The sequence below is a fragment of the Copadichromis virginalis genome, linkage group LG16 (genome assembly GCF_057382275.1).
Source record: "Copadichromis virginalis isolate Kocher_CV1m ecotype Utaka linkage group LG16, C_Virginalis_male_GT1.1, whole genome shotgun sequence".
NCBI lineage: Eukaryota > Metazoa > Chordata > Actinopteri > Cichliformes > Cichlidae > Copadichromis > Copadichromis virginalis.
In genome coordinates this window covers 19296727-19314213 of record NC_140633.1, presented here as the reverse complement: position 1 = coordinate 19314213, position 17487 = coordinate 19296727, and the positions used below count along the sequence as shown (strand labels likewise).

The following is a 17487-nucleotide window of genomic DNA, read 5'->3' as shown; positions in this document are numbered from 1 at the left end:
TGTTGCATCAACTCTGTTTTACCCTACCTCTGTGCTTTCCCACTTCTTATGATTGGTTCGTGTCTTAACTTCTCATTTCCCAATGAATCAAGTTCCATTTTCCCTCCGTATTGATTCCCTCTTAACCCAACTTACCTTCTTCCTTAATTCTTTTTGTCCGTCTGTCTTGTCTCCTTGCTTTCCGTCTGAGTCAGATGAGGGTGTGACAAGCCCGACCTCAGACAGAGCTGCTGTGGCTAAAAAGCGCTTTACTTTACAGGGCTTCAGTAACCTCAAAGCTCAGAAAGGTAACTGCAAGCCAGAGATTTTCCATTATCCACCTGATATGTCATCTTCTGCATCTGTGAAACAAAAAAAGGATTTTTCCATTTAGTGTGACGCAATACATTTTTGTTTAATCATCTTAAGACACTAATATTACATCAGTTAGAAGCTGGATCACTCTCATGTCTTTAGGACAAGAAATAATCAGGCTCAAGTGAGTTTGCAGGAAGTTATTGCTATAAATCATCATAGATCATATACAATTATGTTTTTAACCTATTTCCTGACTTTGTCACAACTTCTGGGTAAAGCTAACTTCTGACAGCACTCTTTTCACTTTTACCACAAAGACATGAGTGTGTGACTGTTGCTCAGTCTGGAGAAAGTATCTGGGGGATTTTATTAAAGCCTTTTAGTCAGAAATGCTGCATGCTTCCCTCCACAGAGCCCTCAAGTACTGATGACAAAAGTTTTACATTGCCCATGACAGTCTTCCCATCATCAGGTATCGCACAGCTCTAGACCCCAGTTTTATTTCATCCAATGTAATGGCATGTGCACAGTTGACATTTTGACTTTGTTAAGAAAAGCATGTGAATCTGAGCAGGTGTTGAAAGTTATGTCAGGGTAAACAGAATAAATCAGCATGCAGAATATCAGAACCACAGAAGTGCAAAAACCTTACACCTGCATACTGTAACATGTCAAAATGTCTCCCGTGAGCGGCCTCTGTGTTGCTGAAGCACTTTTTCTATGGCAGCAGCTTCTATTCTGAAATCTTGCAGAGTTCAGCTACTTTTTGCAGGTGCTGTTTTAGTTAGAGTTACTTTTCTACCTCTGTATTAGTTGACTTTTGTTTGTTTTATTAGTCTGAGCTGAGAAAGTGCTGTTTTCTATGCCTCCTTTATACCTTTCCTTCATTCCTTTCATGAAAATAGGCCTGTTGAATATTACTTTTTGATAATTATGTCTTTCTTGATTTAACTTTCAACCTCATCTCTTCTTTTTACTTTTTTTCCCCAGGATCTCCCACCAGCCCAGATCACAAGACGAAACGCCAGAGTGATCCCACACCATTTGGCTTTAAAGGTAATGTTCAGCCACTGCATAGCCTCCTTGCTGGGTTAGTTGTTTTCCATAATGCTTGAATACATCCAAGGTCTTACACAGGTTTGGTTGGCTGCAGCTACAGCAGGAAAAGTGACTAGCTGTGTTTCCATTGCCTCCTGTCCCTCAGATGCAGGTCCTCCAGCCCTCCACCTGACCAGAGCCAGGTGGTTCAGCACCTCTAGTCTCTTACAGACAAAGTGGAGAGGTATATTGGCACTAACCTGCCACAGCTGGCTGTGTCAGGGTGTTTCACTGCTATGAACCTTTTAAAGGCAGCGCGTTTGTCTTTTCCACATCCCCTTCAAGTGCAGAGAAAATCATAGAATACCCTCTGACACAGAGGCATGTTTGCCTGCCCACTTTATACCTCTGTTTGAAGAAAGTTTAAAATATGAAGTTGCATGCCAGTCTCCACCATCTTGGAGTTTTTCTGTAGTGCATAGTTGTGGATCTGATTGTGTAATCTGGGATTCCTGATTTTAGCCACTTTTGTTCTAACAATGGGGACCTTATCGTGGTTCTTCCATACTCATCACTCTCCCTTCAGGTCACGTACATGTTTGACAGTAGCTGAGGCTGAATGTTGCTGCAAACTAAGCACCTGTTTTGTTTTGTTTTTTGCCTTTTCTGTTCAGGCTGGAATAAAGCCTCCCTGTCACTCGATGCCTCAGGGGAACATGACGGCTACTCCAGCGCTGAAGATCCTCTTAACTCTGACCCAGAAGACGAAAATGGCAAGAAGCTGGTGAGTCACTGTGTATGACTAACAGATAGCAGGCTTGTAATCACAGTGTTGGTGCTATGGTATCCAGTATTTATATCTAAGGTTACATTCAAAGTTTTCAGACATTTGATATCATTGTTGGTACCATAACACTGCCAGCAGAAATAGAATACACTTTTATGTCAGTGTTGCTCATAGCTTCAGACAACAGTGATGGAACGATTCCCAGTATTCATGCTATATAGGGAGTGCAGAATTATTAGGCAAGTTGTATTTTTGAGGAATAATTTTATTATTGAACAACAACCATGTTCTCAATGAACCCAAAAAACTCATTAATATCAAAGCTGAATGTTTTTGGAAGTAGTTTTTAGTTTGTTTTTAGTTTTAGCTATTTTAGGGGGATATCTGTGTGTGCAGGTGACTATTACTGTGCATAATTATTAGGCAACTTAACAAAAAACAAATATATACCCATTTCAATTATTTATTTTTACCAGTGACACCAATATAACATCTCCACATTCACGAATATACATTTCTGACATTCAAAAACAAAACAAAAACAAATCAGCGACCAATATAGCCACCTTTCTTTGCAAGGACACTCAAAAGCCTGCCATCCATGGATTCTGTCAGTGTTTTGATCTGTTCACCATCAACATTGCGTGCAGCAGCAACCACAGCCTCCCAGACACTGTTCAGAGAGGTGTACTGTTTTCCCTCCTTGTAAATCTCACATTTGATGATGGACCACAGGTTCTCAATGGGGTTCAGATCAGGTGAACAAGGAGGCCATGTCATTAGTTTTTCTTCTTTTATACCCTTTCTTGCCAGCCACGCTGTGGAGTACTTGGACGCGTGTGATGGAGCATTGTCCTGCATGAAAATCATGTTTTTCTTGAAGGATGCAGACTTCTTCCTGTACCACTGCTTGAAGAAGGTGTCTTCCAGAAACTGGCAGTAGGACTGGGAGTTGAGCTTGACTCCATCCTCAACCCGAAAAGGCCCCACAAGCTCATCTTTGATGATACCAGCCCAAACCAGTACTCCACCTCCACCTTGCTGGCGTCTGAGTCGGACTGGAGCTCTCTGCCCTTTACCAATCCAGCCACGGGCCCATCCATCTGGCCCATCAAGACTCACCCTCATTTCATCAGTCCATAAAACCTTAGAAAAACCAGTCTTGAGATATTTCTTGGCCCAGTCTTGACGTTTCAGCTTGTGTGTCTTGTTCAGTGGTGGTCGTCTTTCAGCCTTTCTTACCTTGGCCATGTCTCTGAGTATTGCACACCTTGTGCTTTTGGGCACTCCAGTGATGTTGCAGCTCTGAAATATGGCCAAACTGGTGGCAAGTGGCATCTTGGCAGCTGCACGCTTGACTTTTCTCAGTTCATGGGCAGTTATTTTGCGCCTTGGTTTTTCCACACGCTTCTTGCGACCCTGTTGACTATTTGAATGAAACGCTTGATTGTTCGATGATCACGCTTCAGAAGCTTTGCAATTTTGAGACTGCTGCATCCCTCTGCAAGATATCTCATTATTTTTGACTTTTCTGAGCCTGTCAAGTCCTTCTTTTGACCCATTTTGCCAAAGGAAAGGAAGTTGCCTAATGATTATGCACACCTGATATAGGGTGTTGATGTCATTAGACCACACCCCTTCTCATTACAGAGATGCACATCACCTAATATGCTTAATTGGTAGTAGGCTTTCGAGCCTATACAGCTTGGAGTAAGACAACATGCATGAAGAGGATGATGTGGACAAAATACTCATTTGCCTAATAATTCTGCACTCCCTGTATTATATAGGCCTTGTAATCAGAAGGTTGCCGGTTCGAGCCCCGGCTTGGACAGTCTCGGTCGTTGTGTCCTTGGGCAAGACACTTCACCCGTTGCCTACTGGTGGTGGTCAGAGGGCCCGGTGGCGCCAGTGTCCGGTAGCCTCGCCTCTGTCAGTGCGCCCAGGGTGGCTGTGGCTACAATGTAGCTTGCCATCACCAGTGTGTGAATGTGTGTGTGAATGGGTGGATGACTGCATATGTAGAGCGCTTTGGGGTCCTTAGGGACTATTAAAAGCGCTATATAAATACAGGCCATTTACCATATGATGTGTGCAAGTCTTTCTGCCATTGTAGAAAAGTATTGCTGTACACTTTAGTTAATAGTAACAGTTTAAAACTGTAACTTTATAAGTACTTGATAAAGTTGCCACTGTTGTGCTCGTAGGAGGATGCTGCTGCTTTCCAATACTGATAAATTCAGAAGAAAGACTTCCACAAACAGCTGAAAGCTTAAAGCTGATTTCAACTCTTGCTAACCTTTTGTCAAAACTCTGATATCAATTACTGCTGAGTCTTATTAATCTGAGCTGTCACAGAATGACTTCAGAACTGTCATAAAGCCATTACTTTCTAATAGATCTAAAACTGTAGTGTAAAGTGAAGAAGAGACAATTCAACACGCATGAAACATGATTTTGGAGGTTTGGAAGAGCCTATGGTAACTGAAGGCATGCAATTGTTTTTTGTATTGTGTGACATTAATGGAAATCCATTTATGGAATTATCTTAACGTGTTACTCATGATCTGGAAAGATTGCTGAATTTCTCTTGAATCCGTCTCTTATCTTGACTATGAACAGTGTGCTGGAAAATACACCGTCACGGCTGAGTATGAGATCGGTGGCGCTCAAGAGCTCTCTGTGAAGAGCGGAGATGTAGTGCAGCTGGTCAAGGAGGGGGACAATGGACAGTGGTGAGGTTACAACCTTATATTATCTATGTGAACTAATAAAAAAATCTATAATTTAGAAGCATTGGTTTAACTATACTTTTGTGTCTAGGCTTGTGCGTAACTTAAACACATCTAAGGAGGGTTGGATTCCTGCTGCTAATCTTATCAACCTCATTGGAAAATCAAAGTCTTGTCAGTCTCTCACCAGCTCAGGTATTCTAAGAAACAGTCCCAAATAAATCATGTCAAAATCCAACATGCATTTGTTACACATGCATTAACTCCTCAATGTGGCTGTGTTTCAAACAGAAGGCAGTGGCTCTGGGAACCTCAGCACATCATCTAGCTGCAGTGAGACCTACACAAGCTTCTCTGATATCAAACCCTGAAAATACTCTGCACTTTCTTCATCATCAAACTGCCATCATTCCTACATCATGTGGCTATCTGTACCGTTTTGCCAGCATATGTAATCATGAATTTTGTCAATTTTCCACAGAAAACAGAAGTTACAAAGGTAACTATAGTTTTATGAATTCTAGGATCACTGCCGGTGGCAGTAAACAAAATGTCTCCTCATAGTCTGCACGTGTTGAAATCTTATATAAACAAAATCATATGCATGATGTGTAGGCTACCTGTGCATATGCACTATAAATAACTTGGTAGGCTACATATGAGCTCTATGAAACTTCTCATGCTGAAATTTTCCAAGTGACCAGCATGACTGGCAATCATCTTGGGTTTCACAGAACCACAGTCATCAAACTTCTGTACTGTTTTACTTCTTCCTTACTGCCAGTGGCAGTAAACAAAGTGGATGACTTAAAGCAGCATCAAGAGGAACAGACAACTTCTAGTCAACCAGTGGCTGGTAACGTGAATCCACAGGCTGACAGAACCTCACAAATGTACAGGGTGTTCCCCAAGATGCCGCTGCACAGATTACACAGATGGGACACCCCACATTGCTCTCCAGGAGGTGGCCGCACCCCTGGTTGAGTGACAGACGACACCTGAAGAATGCAGGCACATCTGCTATTCCATATGCCTGTTTCATCATGTTTACAGCTCAGTGGGAATGCCCCAGTATGAACACATCTTTTCTCTTGTTCTTTTCATTATAAGAAATCAAAGACAGGTCCCATGTTGCAGTGCCCCCCATGTCCCAATGTTCAAGGTCCTAGCACACCTGCCATAATAGGAAAAGACCAGCAGAGCTTCAGCTCTTCCAAAAAGCTCTTCTTCTGAGTTGCCAATAGCAAATACAAACCAGCCACACCTTTAAGAGGGCAAAGACTGCACTCTGACAATGACAGTCTGAATGACAACCTCCTACCCCTTACTCCAAGGGATGCTTACCTCCTGAACATAGATTATAGATCATTAATTATCAACCTAAAGAACAATTAACCAAGAAAAAACACCGGGCTGACAGCATGAAAATCAACGGGGCTGGGCTACCAGGGGGTATTTCCATCACATTTTAGCATATAGGATCTCACCCTGTGTGGCATATGAGGAGACATATTTGCTGTGTTTTCCTGCCATTGGCAGTCATGAGTTAATGAAACAAAACTGCATTTTTATTTAATTTTTCTAACCTCTCACATACACTGCACATTCAGAATGTTATACATTTACTGTGAAGGAACAAAACACATGCATATGGTAATTTCACTGTATAGATCTGTCATGGAGACAGAAGATCCACGTGCTGATAATGTAATAGATGTATGAATGGGCCAGCAGGACTGATCTCAGCAAATGCATCTATTTATGCTCACACTAAAAGCGGGGAGAGGTTAGTGGACAACAGCTGTCTTTGTGTTCACATGCACTAATTTCTTCAGGAGTTCATATTTTAACTCTGAATGAGAAAGAGGGCAATGTCCACTTTCTTTAGCTTGAATGAATTTTTCCTGAGAGCCAACTCTCTGTCCACTTTAAAAAAAAAAAAAAAAAAAAAAGTTTATTTATTTGTATGAAGCACCCACAGATATTCATCCACTCTTTAATTTTATTGTTGTCTGTAAACTCTCCTCCTGTCTGCTGTCAGTCTGTCATTAGAAACCTGTTCTGTCACCAGCTCTCCAGAGTTTGTGTGTGTGAGCTTTTGTCCTTTTGCTTTTGTCTCTGATAGCCTGGTCAAACTCTTTGTGCATTTTCATATATGCTACAGTTTTACAAATGTATCCATGTGAATAATGGGAGATCACTGTATAGGCTAACTTATTCCCAGCAGAGGGAAAATGTTTGGAATGTAGATATTGTTTATTAATATGTGTCTGTCATGTTTGTTAAAGGAGATGCTATATTGTACATTAAGTATGGTGATGTCACTGCTTTGTGACTTGTCCAGTTTTGTTTTGTTTTTTACATAAATGACTTGTGACAATTCACTTACTGTCTCTCTCTCTCTCGGTGCTGAGATGTAATCTGAAGCCTTCTGCTTTTGATTTCTGAGTCATCCTGAAACATTTCTGTAACCAGCTGTTTCTCAAAGAGCTGTGGTCGTAGGCTAACAACAAAAAGCGAGAAACGAAACTGAAACAAATTAACGGGTTGCCAGGTCTTTTCATAGCTTTCCCCCCAATAAATAAATCAATCAATCAAACAAACAAAAAATCGTAGTAAGGAACTAACATACCCCTTTCATTGAAATGTGGTATTTGAGAGAGAGACACACACACACTCTCTATTTACGGCTTTTGGAACCCCATAAGAAACTTTTCTAAAATAGTATTAAGGATCATTTCCTTAGATAGACAATGGGTTGAACCGTGAACTAATATAGGTTGCAATGTAGGTTGCTTTTGCCTCCACTTTTTTTCCCCAGCCAGAGAACATTTTTATTACTAATTTTTTTTTTTAAACTTTAAAAAAATACAAAATATTGTATTATTATCGATTAATATCATAGCTCTATATTCACCGGAAATAATAAGCCGACAATGAATCTTATTTGGTGAGCAGCCAAAGGTTGGTTAGTTTTTTTTTTCCTTGTCGGGTATTAAAGTGAAGGTAACCTAAAAATAGTTATCCAAAGAAGATGGATATTAGTCGCAATTTCGCATCAGTTTCTCTCTCCGTCGATTGAAATGCGTTTCCATGCGGTGGTGACTGAAAGGAGGATGTTTCTGATAGAACCTGGCAACCCCAAAGAAATGGGCGGCGAAGTAGATAAGAAATCGTTTTTGAACAGCAGCGCTGATTCAACATGGACGCATGCGAGCAAGCCTGATAGAAAAAGTGGAAGCGGTGTGTTTGTCGGTAAAAAATGAGCAATAGCAGAGTGGCCTGCATACTTTGTCAGCGATCCAAAGAGACGAAGATTACCGGAACCTTGTCGACTAAAGATGAAGTCACGGCTCACCAGAACTGCCTGGTAAATACAAGCACGCTTCTTTTGTTCTTCGTCTTTATTTCGTGTGTAACGACGAGGACTTGATTCACCGCTCAGTGCAGCGGTTAAGTCCACAACGTAACTGTGGACAAGAAGTGTGGAAAAGTTATAAAGATAACGCACACGAGTAATTTTTCCTGACGCCTTTAATTTCCTTATAGGCTACCACCTTTGATAAACGTACAAATTGATTCATGCATATAAACTTTCCAGCAGTTTAAAGATGAGTTCTGTTGCAATTGCTGTAACATTAAAATGCGACGATTAACACTAATCGGCACAGTTTGTGCCGTATATGCTTCTAATGGCATCACAGTGGATACAGATGAAGGTGGTACGTTCTTAAAAAGCAGGAAAACACTGCCATAACTGATTTCCAAGGGTTCCATGTAGTTCTGCTGTCCTCCTGGATCCTCTTAAAGCTATTTTTGTCAGTGTCACTGAGACTTTTTATGTGGACAAATAAAAGATATAGAAAAGTAATTTTGCCAAAAACTGATTGCAGCTTCTACCTTGTGGCTCAAGATGACTTTATATTATTCATGAGGGATACATTTTTTTTTGGCAAATACTGGAAATCTGTTTTTGGTAGGCAATCGCTTTTTGGCCCAGCAGCATCAAAAGGCCTGAAAGACCACAGAAGACAACTAAAGTGTGTGATCACACAAATTCTTTCTTTGGTTGAGAGAAAAAAAACAACTTGATAACATGTAAACAAGTAAGTTGGCCTAGTATTGTCTAGAGACTCCTTCATGAATGGAGATGCAGACGGTTTACGAGGTGCACACCGCGGTTTACACTCAAGAACATGAAGGTCAGATTAGACTTTGCCAGAAAAAAGTCAGCAAAAGAGCCTTCACATCGTGAGCTGAAGCATACTACATTATCTATGTTTTGTTGTGAGCATGGCCAGCACTAGTGTTTACTGATGATGGGATTGCCGATAGACGCGGCAGGATAAACGGTGAAGAGTACAGAGCTACAGTCTCAGCTCAGATTCAGCCAAATGCTGCCAAAGTGATTGTACAGCCCTTCTCAGAGTGAATGAATAATGACCCAAAGTGTTCTGTCAAAGCAGTATACTTAGTGTCAAGTCAGTCACCTGATCTCAGCCTAATGCTTTTTTATTTACTGAAGACACAGCCACGCACAAGGTGTCTGCACTCAAGGCTTAGCAGAGGATCTTAACCGAGGAAACATGACATTTGGTGGCTAGTTTATGAATTTTAAGTATTGGCTTACTTAGTCTAATAAACCAAATCTATTATTTTAACTGATTATATCTAAGTGTACAGCCATGTTTTTATTACTTTTTTTAAAAAAAAAAAAATACACTTCAAGAGGGGACACGTGCACAAGCACATGCATTTACACATACTTACCTGGATTACCTTAACCTCTTTTGAGTTGCTTTAGGACAAATGCCATATTTATGAACTCACAAGTTTAGGGTAGATGTAGCTCAGGAGGTAGAGCAGGCCATCTACTAATCTGAAGGTTGGTGGTTCAATCCCTGGGTTCAATCGCGGTTCCTCCAGTCCAAGTCCAGGGCCCAATTGCTTCAATGTGTCCCCTGAAGTGTCAATGTTGGATAGAAAGTACTTAAGCATAGAAGAAAAGTGCTTGGGCGAATGAGTCATGCTGCATAAAGTGCTTTGAGTGGTAAGGTGGAGTAGAAAAGCCCTCTATAAGAACCAGTCCATTTACCGTTTTTCTACTTCATGCTCATTTATGTCCTTCACGTGAATTTCGTGTTGTTTGTTATTTCCAGTTATTTTCTGCTGGCATCTTTTGCCGGGATTCACCACAGTTCGATGACCTGTTTGGCTTCTCGGTGGGGGATGTGCTGAATGAGGTGAAACGAGGAAGCAAGCTGGTAAATATATATTAGAAATTGTGTGATTTAAAGTATAGCGCGCACTGGGAGCAATGTTTAAATGTCTTACTCCTTTGTTTGCTTTAGACCTGTAACCACTGTAAGAAAAGGGGAGCCACTGCTGGGTGTGAAGTCAAACGCTGCAAAAAGTCCTACCATTACCCGTGTGCTCTTAAAGAGGGAGCGACGACTATTGAAGATGATGACCATGGGCGCTATGTGTCAGTTTAACAGATCTGCTTAATTGCCTGTCGAAAAAGATATTCAGTTATCCTAAAAATAAAAACTCCTGCTGTGCACTGCTTGGGACAATTGTAGTTGTCTAAAAATGTGTTTTATGTGTTTTTCTAACAGGATATACTGCTCATCTCACTCTGAGCAGCAAACACGTAAGTTTTGAATTTTTATCCTTTATTTATTCAGTGTATGACAGACTTTGATTTTCATTTTTATTTCTCATGACCAGAAAAAAGCGCTTCCACAAATGAGTTTGCCTCTTCCACCAAAAAGCCCAGAACCTCCAAAAAACTCAAAAACTCCCCAAACCCCAACGCACCCGGACCATCTAAGGTTAGATTTATGGATTTACTAAAACAGACTTTTGGGGGGGAGAGGCCCCCATCTCTCTCTAGCAGCTTGATCCTGCAGTTTTGGGTTTGTTGTTGTTTTTGTGTGTGTGTTTTTTTTTTTTTTTTTAGTAATTTCAACAAAAGGCCAAATTTTGCTATGTGAAGCAATGTAGCATGGATCGCAAGAATGCACAGATGGTAGTTGATTGACTAAGATTTGCTAACAATGCACTAACTGATAAACACAGACTCGAACAGTTAATTTCTGTAGTTAACCAAATGGGTCAAAATTAGTAGATCCCATGAGGAATTAAGCAAAATAACAGTGTAAGCGCAGACTTTACACATGCATGTCTGTGCGATTTCCTACATCAGCAGTTGGGGTGCTGAACATACTCGAGTCAGACTCAGTCAAAGACATGACCACAAGTCTGATGATACCATTACAAAATCAATCATCAATTCAGCCTTATTTGTGTATCACCAAAGGACAACAACGTTCACTTTAGAGTATTTTATATTGTAAGGTAAAAGTGTGTACAGTAACACATAAGCAAGCATTTGGTGACGGTGAGAAGGAAAAACTCCCTTTTAACAGGAAGAAACCTCCACCAGTGGAATGGAGCCAGAGATTATCATCATTAACCTGCGAGCTATGTGGTGCATTTGTGTGTGCGTTCTCCTCTGTTATAAATAACCAATCCGTTTTGTTTTCATGAGGTATGTTGCCTAACCTGTGAGAAGAGAGAAGGTAATATCAGCTTGGAAAGTTTGTCTAATAGCATTGTTATGTGAGTATTTACAAACATCTTTTCCCCCCCTTTTTTGACTTATTTGTCTGTGGTTTAATTTTTCTGTTTTTTTTATTTTTATGTATCACATTGTAATTAGCAGATGTGTGTTTTTAGGTCATATTGTGACAAACATGCTCCTGCGTCACTTAAGAAGAACACCGACGGTAAGTGTTGCTCAGAGAGATTGACATTTACTATGAAGTCGTTATTTTTTCCATTGTGCCAAATACTAAATTGCTTTGTAATTGGCAGGAGAAGGTACTGCAGCTGGATCCTCTGTACACAGCTATGACTCCAGCTCATCTAACAGTACAATGTGTAGTTCTTCCAAGGTGTTGTTCACAGTCACTTAAAGTTTTTTAGTTCTATTTTCAAGTTTGCTTGTTATTTTTACAGTTTTTTGTCTTTGCTTTTTAAACAGAGACAGTTGAGTGACTGTGACAAGTAAGTATGGGATGCTCGCTATGTCTTGAACAATAATTTTACGTTCAGAATTTTGGCTAGAATATCACCCTTATATCTAATATGGTAGCTTAAATGCTTATTTTAAAAGTCTGTACAGTTCGATCCATCGTTCGTTCTTACTTTAAACAACTTCACACTTAAAACCCCAGTTGTTGTTTTTTTTCACCCACAAAACAAGTCAGGAACTCAAGTGGGTCTATATAGTCTTAAGTCATTGCTCATTTCTTTATATTTTGCTAGGAAATGGGAAATAGGCCCATTTTAGACCCGCAATATTGGATAAGGAAAAGAGAATGAATAGCTGGAAATGTCAATGTATTCTACAGGAATAATTCTCCAGGCTTCTTGCCAATCAGAAACCTTCCAGGTGGTATTGTATGGTGGATGAAAATCTGCCTTTTCTAGATTTATGTTCCATCGTTTTTGGCAAAATCCCCAACGCCACTGGCTGAAATGCAGCCACAAATTATGACCGACCTACACCAGATCAGTGTAGACTGCCCCTCTCTCCTGACCTCCTCCAAACATACTGGACAACATTTTACCAATTTGAATTCATTACTCCATAAGACCTGTTAATTTCCTTCCTGTTTCGCATCATTAATAATGGCTTTTTGATAGCCACACTGAAACCATTTCTGATGACGCTTTAGTGAACAATAGATGGATCATCTGGACCAGATGCATCTCTCAGGTCTTGATGTGACGTGAGATGTTTGCAACAGGCAGCTAGTAACAAAGTGCCTGAAAATACAATTTCAAATGGGTTCACTGGTTTATCCCTTAAGGTAAGTGCACTTTTTAAGCTTGAATGATTCATAGATCAGTGTTAAGGGGTTTAACAAACAAAAGAAATATTCATCTGAAAATGCCCAGGTTTAAGGACTGGACTGGAAACGAGCGATAAAGCAACCAAAACTTTGAAAGACTTCAGAAAGCCTGGAGAGCTATTGCTCAAGATCACTTTAAAAAAATAACAACAAACAACAAAATAACATTTCTGCTTGACAATATAAAGAAATGAGAAGAGCAAATTGTGTCCTGTTGGTTACAATAAAAATGGTGCAAACCTTGCAAACAGCTGTGATGATTCCTTACCTTTGTTACAGGCGGGAGGAGACCCTCTTGAAACCTAAGCTTCGCCGGAAGAGGAGACTCTCCGATTCTTCAAATTCAGGTCAACCCCGTTGCAAGGGAAGAAAATGTAACCTCTGTGGGCTTATCACTCTAGCTAACAAACCCCTTTCTTTTATCTTATATATATAGTTGACAATGACAATAACACTCCAATGGATATATACGCCCCATTAGAGTCTGATATAGATGAAAATGCAAACTCCGTCCCAGAGCTCGAAGTACGCCTAATCATTCATCAATTCTTCAATAACATCACTGTATGCTGAATATGTCTAATAATTTGAAGTCTCATCTTTGTCCTGTCACGTGTTGATTTCTCTTCTCGTGATGGCAGACTGTGCCTGAGGTTATCAGGTAGGTTTTGCTAGTTTTGGAGGGGTTTCTGCAGGGGGGGGGGGTCTCACTAATATTTGTAATTCTAAATTATATGTATATAAAATTATGAAAAGTTGTCCAGAGTTAACCAGTAAAGCTAATTACCTGCAAGTTTCAGTAAACTGCAGCCTATCAAAGCACCACCAAAAGGCACAAACATGTCTTATGAATGCAATTATCCCCTATGAAAGCTTAGTTTTTCCCCAAAGGGCTTTTGCATACATACTTTTTCTTTTCTTGGTCTGTAAAAAATGTCAGCAGAGGGTCGTTTTTTGAAATTATATTCTCCACTTTACAGAAGAGACACCAAGAGTCCTGCTGTGTCTTTATCAGGTAAGCAGTTGTTGATTCAGTGTGTATAGTTTGCTAAATATTTTTTTAAAGATATAAATATTTATTTTTTCAAACTCCTCTTGTCTGGTTCTTTTAGGAAATCGCATTGAGGATGAATTTAATGATGAAGACGACACAATCATAGAATCAGTGAGTTCTCTGATATTGTGTTAATCGTTGTCTTTAGCAGCTATAAATGGTCTTTTTTTTTGTTATACATTTAATGTTTGGTAATTTAGAACTATGAAGATTTGGTCTTCTATATATATCTCTATATCTCTCTCTCTTTATTTATCTCTCTCTCTATCTATGGATAGATATAGATATAGAGAAATATATATAGATTTTGTCACTAAAGGAAATCCCTCTTTTTTGCATGAGATTCATATGAGGTGTGATGAGATGTGTTTTCTTTGTCTTCTGAGGATGCTGAGTCAGAGAGTCTGCTGCTTCCCGTAAAGATCTGCATACAGACCCAGTCACTTACAATGTCAGCTGGTGAACTCTCACCTCAGACTGAATCTGCTTCACCTGAAGATGTTCTGGTTAATGCAGATGTAGAGCCGGTCGTAGATGAACACGAGGGTAAGGTTTCTCCTCCTGGGACTGATCAAATGTTTTATAAGAACAAAGAGCTTTGATAATGATTACACAGCAGTTAGGCAAAACTTTTATCTGACTATAAAGACACCTGCATAGTACGGAAGAGGATTAGGGCCACTGGGGGGGGGGGGGGGGGAATGGGCACGTCTTTTTTTTTCTTCTTTCTTCTTTTCCTGAATTCTGAGAAAAAAGTCAGAATTCTGACTTTTTTCTCAGAATTCTGAAAAAAAACATCATTTTGATGAAAAAGTCTGACTTTTTTCTCAGATTTTTTTTTCCCCAGATTTTTTTTTTCCAGTGTCCCTAATCCTCTTCCGTAGTATAGTCTGGGTGGGCTACTATAGGGAACAAGAATTGCCTCTGAAAGTTGATGTTTGAAAAATGGGACGTTTAAGGACTTGATGGCTATGAATTGCAGTTACAACAGCCATAGGCTATATATAAAAGAAGGAAGTAGCTTTGTGGTGTAAAAAGGACTATCCTGATTGCAAAAAAAGAGGAATATAAAATTTGTTTTCTAGAACTTTAAGCACTTCTTGGTGAGTTTATGATCTCAGCAAGTAGTTTAACACAATTGCACATCTATGGGATCTGCTGACAAAATGAGACCCATCCATGAGGCCCTGCCTTGCAGCTTAAACGAGCTGCTACTGTCATATTAGTTCTTGATACCTCAGGAAACCTGCTGAGGGCTTGTGGAATCCCTGCCTTGACAGCTCAAAGGTGTTACTGTGGCACAAAGCAGATCTAATATTAAGGCAGGTGATTTTAATCTTGTGGCTGATTAATCTTTATGATTTTTATGAATGAGAAAGAAGTCGCGCTACGAGAGTATTTCACATTTATAAAACGCAAAGTGAAGGTTATGTGCAAGCTTTGTTTGAAAAAGCACACAATGAAATTATTAAGACACATTCACTGAAAAACGTAGAAAGAAGAAATGTGCCATGTCAAACACTTATCTAGAAAGCTTAGGAAGTTGCTGTTGCATGAAATGTGTAGATTTTTTAAGAATCAGACAGGAGTAAGGGTTTTGAAATGATAAAAAGCTGGGATTACTTATAGAACTAACTCTCTTCTTAGGGTCCAGTCCCAAGCAGAACGCTGTCCAAACCCCGGGTCAACTCACCGGTGGATCCTCTGTCTCACCCCCTCCCTCTCCTGGCCAGTCCAAATCTCCCCCTCCATACTTCACCTCCCTGAAGTCTCATACTTCACCTCCCTGCACTAGCTCGGCCACAGCCCTGGCTCCGCCTGAATGCGCCAGTGTATCCATTAACTCCTCCTCTTCCTCTCCTGTGGCACTTCCCTCAAGTCCAGAGCCCAAAATTGACTCCAGCAGCTTCTGGAAAAGCTGTAATGCAGCAGGATGTACAGAGGCCATCTTCACTGACTTCCTTGATGGGATGAAAAATATCTCCAGCAAAATCCAGTCAGATCAGGCCAGCCAGGAGGGTAAGGGTGCATGACACTTATGAGACTCTGTCTGACCTTTTTTAATGTTTTAAACTGGGGATTGTGAAAATTTTATTTTTTTCTCCACAGAATATGATCTTGCACTGTCGGTGATGGCAGCTTCTGGAAAATTGTCAGAATTTGTGGCTAAGCAGCAAGAAGGTAAAGTACACAGTACTGCTCTAGGGGTGTGGTATTAGTTGGCCGATTAACAGAAGTTAATGTCTGCTTCATTGATAGCATTTCAAGAGGTTTCAACAGATGACCTATAGATACTCATAGCATTTACAATACCATGGAAACTGTGTGTATTGATATATTCTGTAATTCAATGAGAAAAAAATGAAACAGCAGTGGTCAGTGGAAACCAAAATCTACAACCATATAAGGGCATAATTCAAATATCAAGTTAATAAAGTTAAAAATTGCAATGACAGGCTGATCCAACTTCTGTCCTAATGTGGCTGATTAGACACCATCTGACATCTGGGCACGATTATTAGACACTGGGGTTTGTGTCACTGAGCTCCTGGACACTTTGCAGAGATATATGGCAGGACCAGATGCACCTCTCAAGTCCTTTGCCAGGTCTTTGATTGGGTTTTTTTTCTTAATGATGTGACTTTCAGATACTGTTCATCTTCTGCAGGTTGTTTTTTTCCCCTTAAAGCCTGCAACAGTTTTTGTCCTCCACTAGTCACGTTTCTGCAAATCTATTAAGGACACAGTGCACAGCATTACTGAAATGCCAATTTTCCAGCTAAAAGCTCTTTGGGAACTATTTCAGAAGTTTGGGGGAAAAAACATACTGTAGAAATAATTGCTATTAAGTCGTTTTACTTTTTGTTGTTTTATTTTTAAAAGATGTTTCTCCTTTTTTATTGTAATCACTAAATGACAGTTCACTGTGGTTACAGAGCTACAGAAAAAACAAATGGAACTGCAGAAGGCAGCGGCAGCGATGAAAGATGTCGTCTCAGCACTGAGAAAATGAGCTGATGAGCAGCTACTGAGTGTTAGCTATTAAAGCTAGGTTCTTTTGTCTGTGATTACATTTTATAAAAAAAATTTATACTTTTATATGGAGTAGGCCTTAATATGAATGATATTTTAGCTGAGTGATTAACTGAAATGATTCAAGGTTTTTTTTTTTTGTTTTGCTGTATTTGAGTTACTAAAAATGTTTGTTTTTTTGGAATTCAAGACTGTTCTTTTTTTTTCTATATTATTGTACAATACAAAGATTTATATCAAACTATATCCCACAAGATTCTTAAACTGTAAAAAAAAAAAAAAACACTGAAAAAGGTTTACCATATGTTTAAGGAATTTCTATGTTCATAGTGTCTGTTTTTTCTTATGTTATTTATCAAAGAGGAGTTTTAAAAAGTAAAATGTTTTAAGACGGTAATGACAGTATGCCAGAGATGTGTTGGATTAATCACTTGAAGTTAAGTTACTTGAGCAGTTTTATATTTTTTTCCCATACTCTGATCATTTTATATTTTTCATTTTTGCAGAAAGTGTTAACATGTTCTAGTTTACTGGCACCCCAAAGAAAAACCTGATGTGCTGTTTTTCTGACTTTACTATGATTTAAAAAAAAACAAAAAAAAAAAAACTGTTTTCTTTCTCCAT

General features: G+C 39.6%; 2 protein-coding genes across 9 annotated transcripts in view; both read left to right on the top strand.

Annotated features, from left to right (window-relative positions):
* mcf2lb (mcf.2 cell line derived transforming sequence-like b) overlaps positions 1-7238 on the top strand; it is a 49295-nt gene extending 42057 nt beyond the window's left edge. For 3 of the 8 annotated variants that reach the window (XM_085435765.1, XM_085435763.1, XM_085435766.1), the window contains exons 27-33: positions 195-287; positions 710-769; positions 1288-1353; positions 2010-2119; positions 4745-4857; positions 4946-5049; positions 5146-7238. In XM_085435765.1, the coding sequence (XP_085291891.1) occupies positions 195-287; positions 710-769; positions 1288-1353; positions 2010-2119; positions 4745-4857; positions 4946-5049; positions 5146-5225 (626 nt within the window). In that variant the 3' untranslated portion in view covers positions 5226-7238. Of the gene's footprint in view, positions 1-194; positions 288-709; positions 770-1287; positions 1354-1501; positions 1580-2009; positions 2120-4744; positions 4858-4945; positions 5050-5145 lie in introns of all 8 variants that reach the window. The other 5 variants (XM_085435767.1, XM_085435764.1, XM_085435769.1 and 2 more) reach the window with 4 other exon arrangements.
* A 762-nt stretch (positions 7239-8000) lies between these two features.
* Positions 8001-17464, top strand: phf11 (PHD finger protein 11). Its single transcript, XM_085435757.1, has 18 exons — positions 8001-8224; positions 10014-10118; positions 10206-10339; positions 10473-10507; positions 10585-10688; positions 11408-11478; positions 11596-11645; positions 11734-11813; positions 11903-11925; positions 13056-13123; positions 13213-13301; positions 13418-13437; positions 13757-13791; positions 13889-13941; positions 14217-14376; positions 15478-15849; positions 15940-16011; positions 16767-17464. The coding sequence occupies exons 1-18, from the start codon at positions 8117-8119 to the stop codon at positions 16841-16843; spliced, it is 1656 nt and encodes a 551-aa protein (XP_085291883.1). The 5' UTR covers positions 8001-8116; the 3' UTR covers positions 16844-17464.
* Positions 17465-17487: the final 23 nt, after the last annotated feature.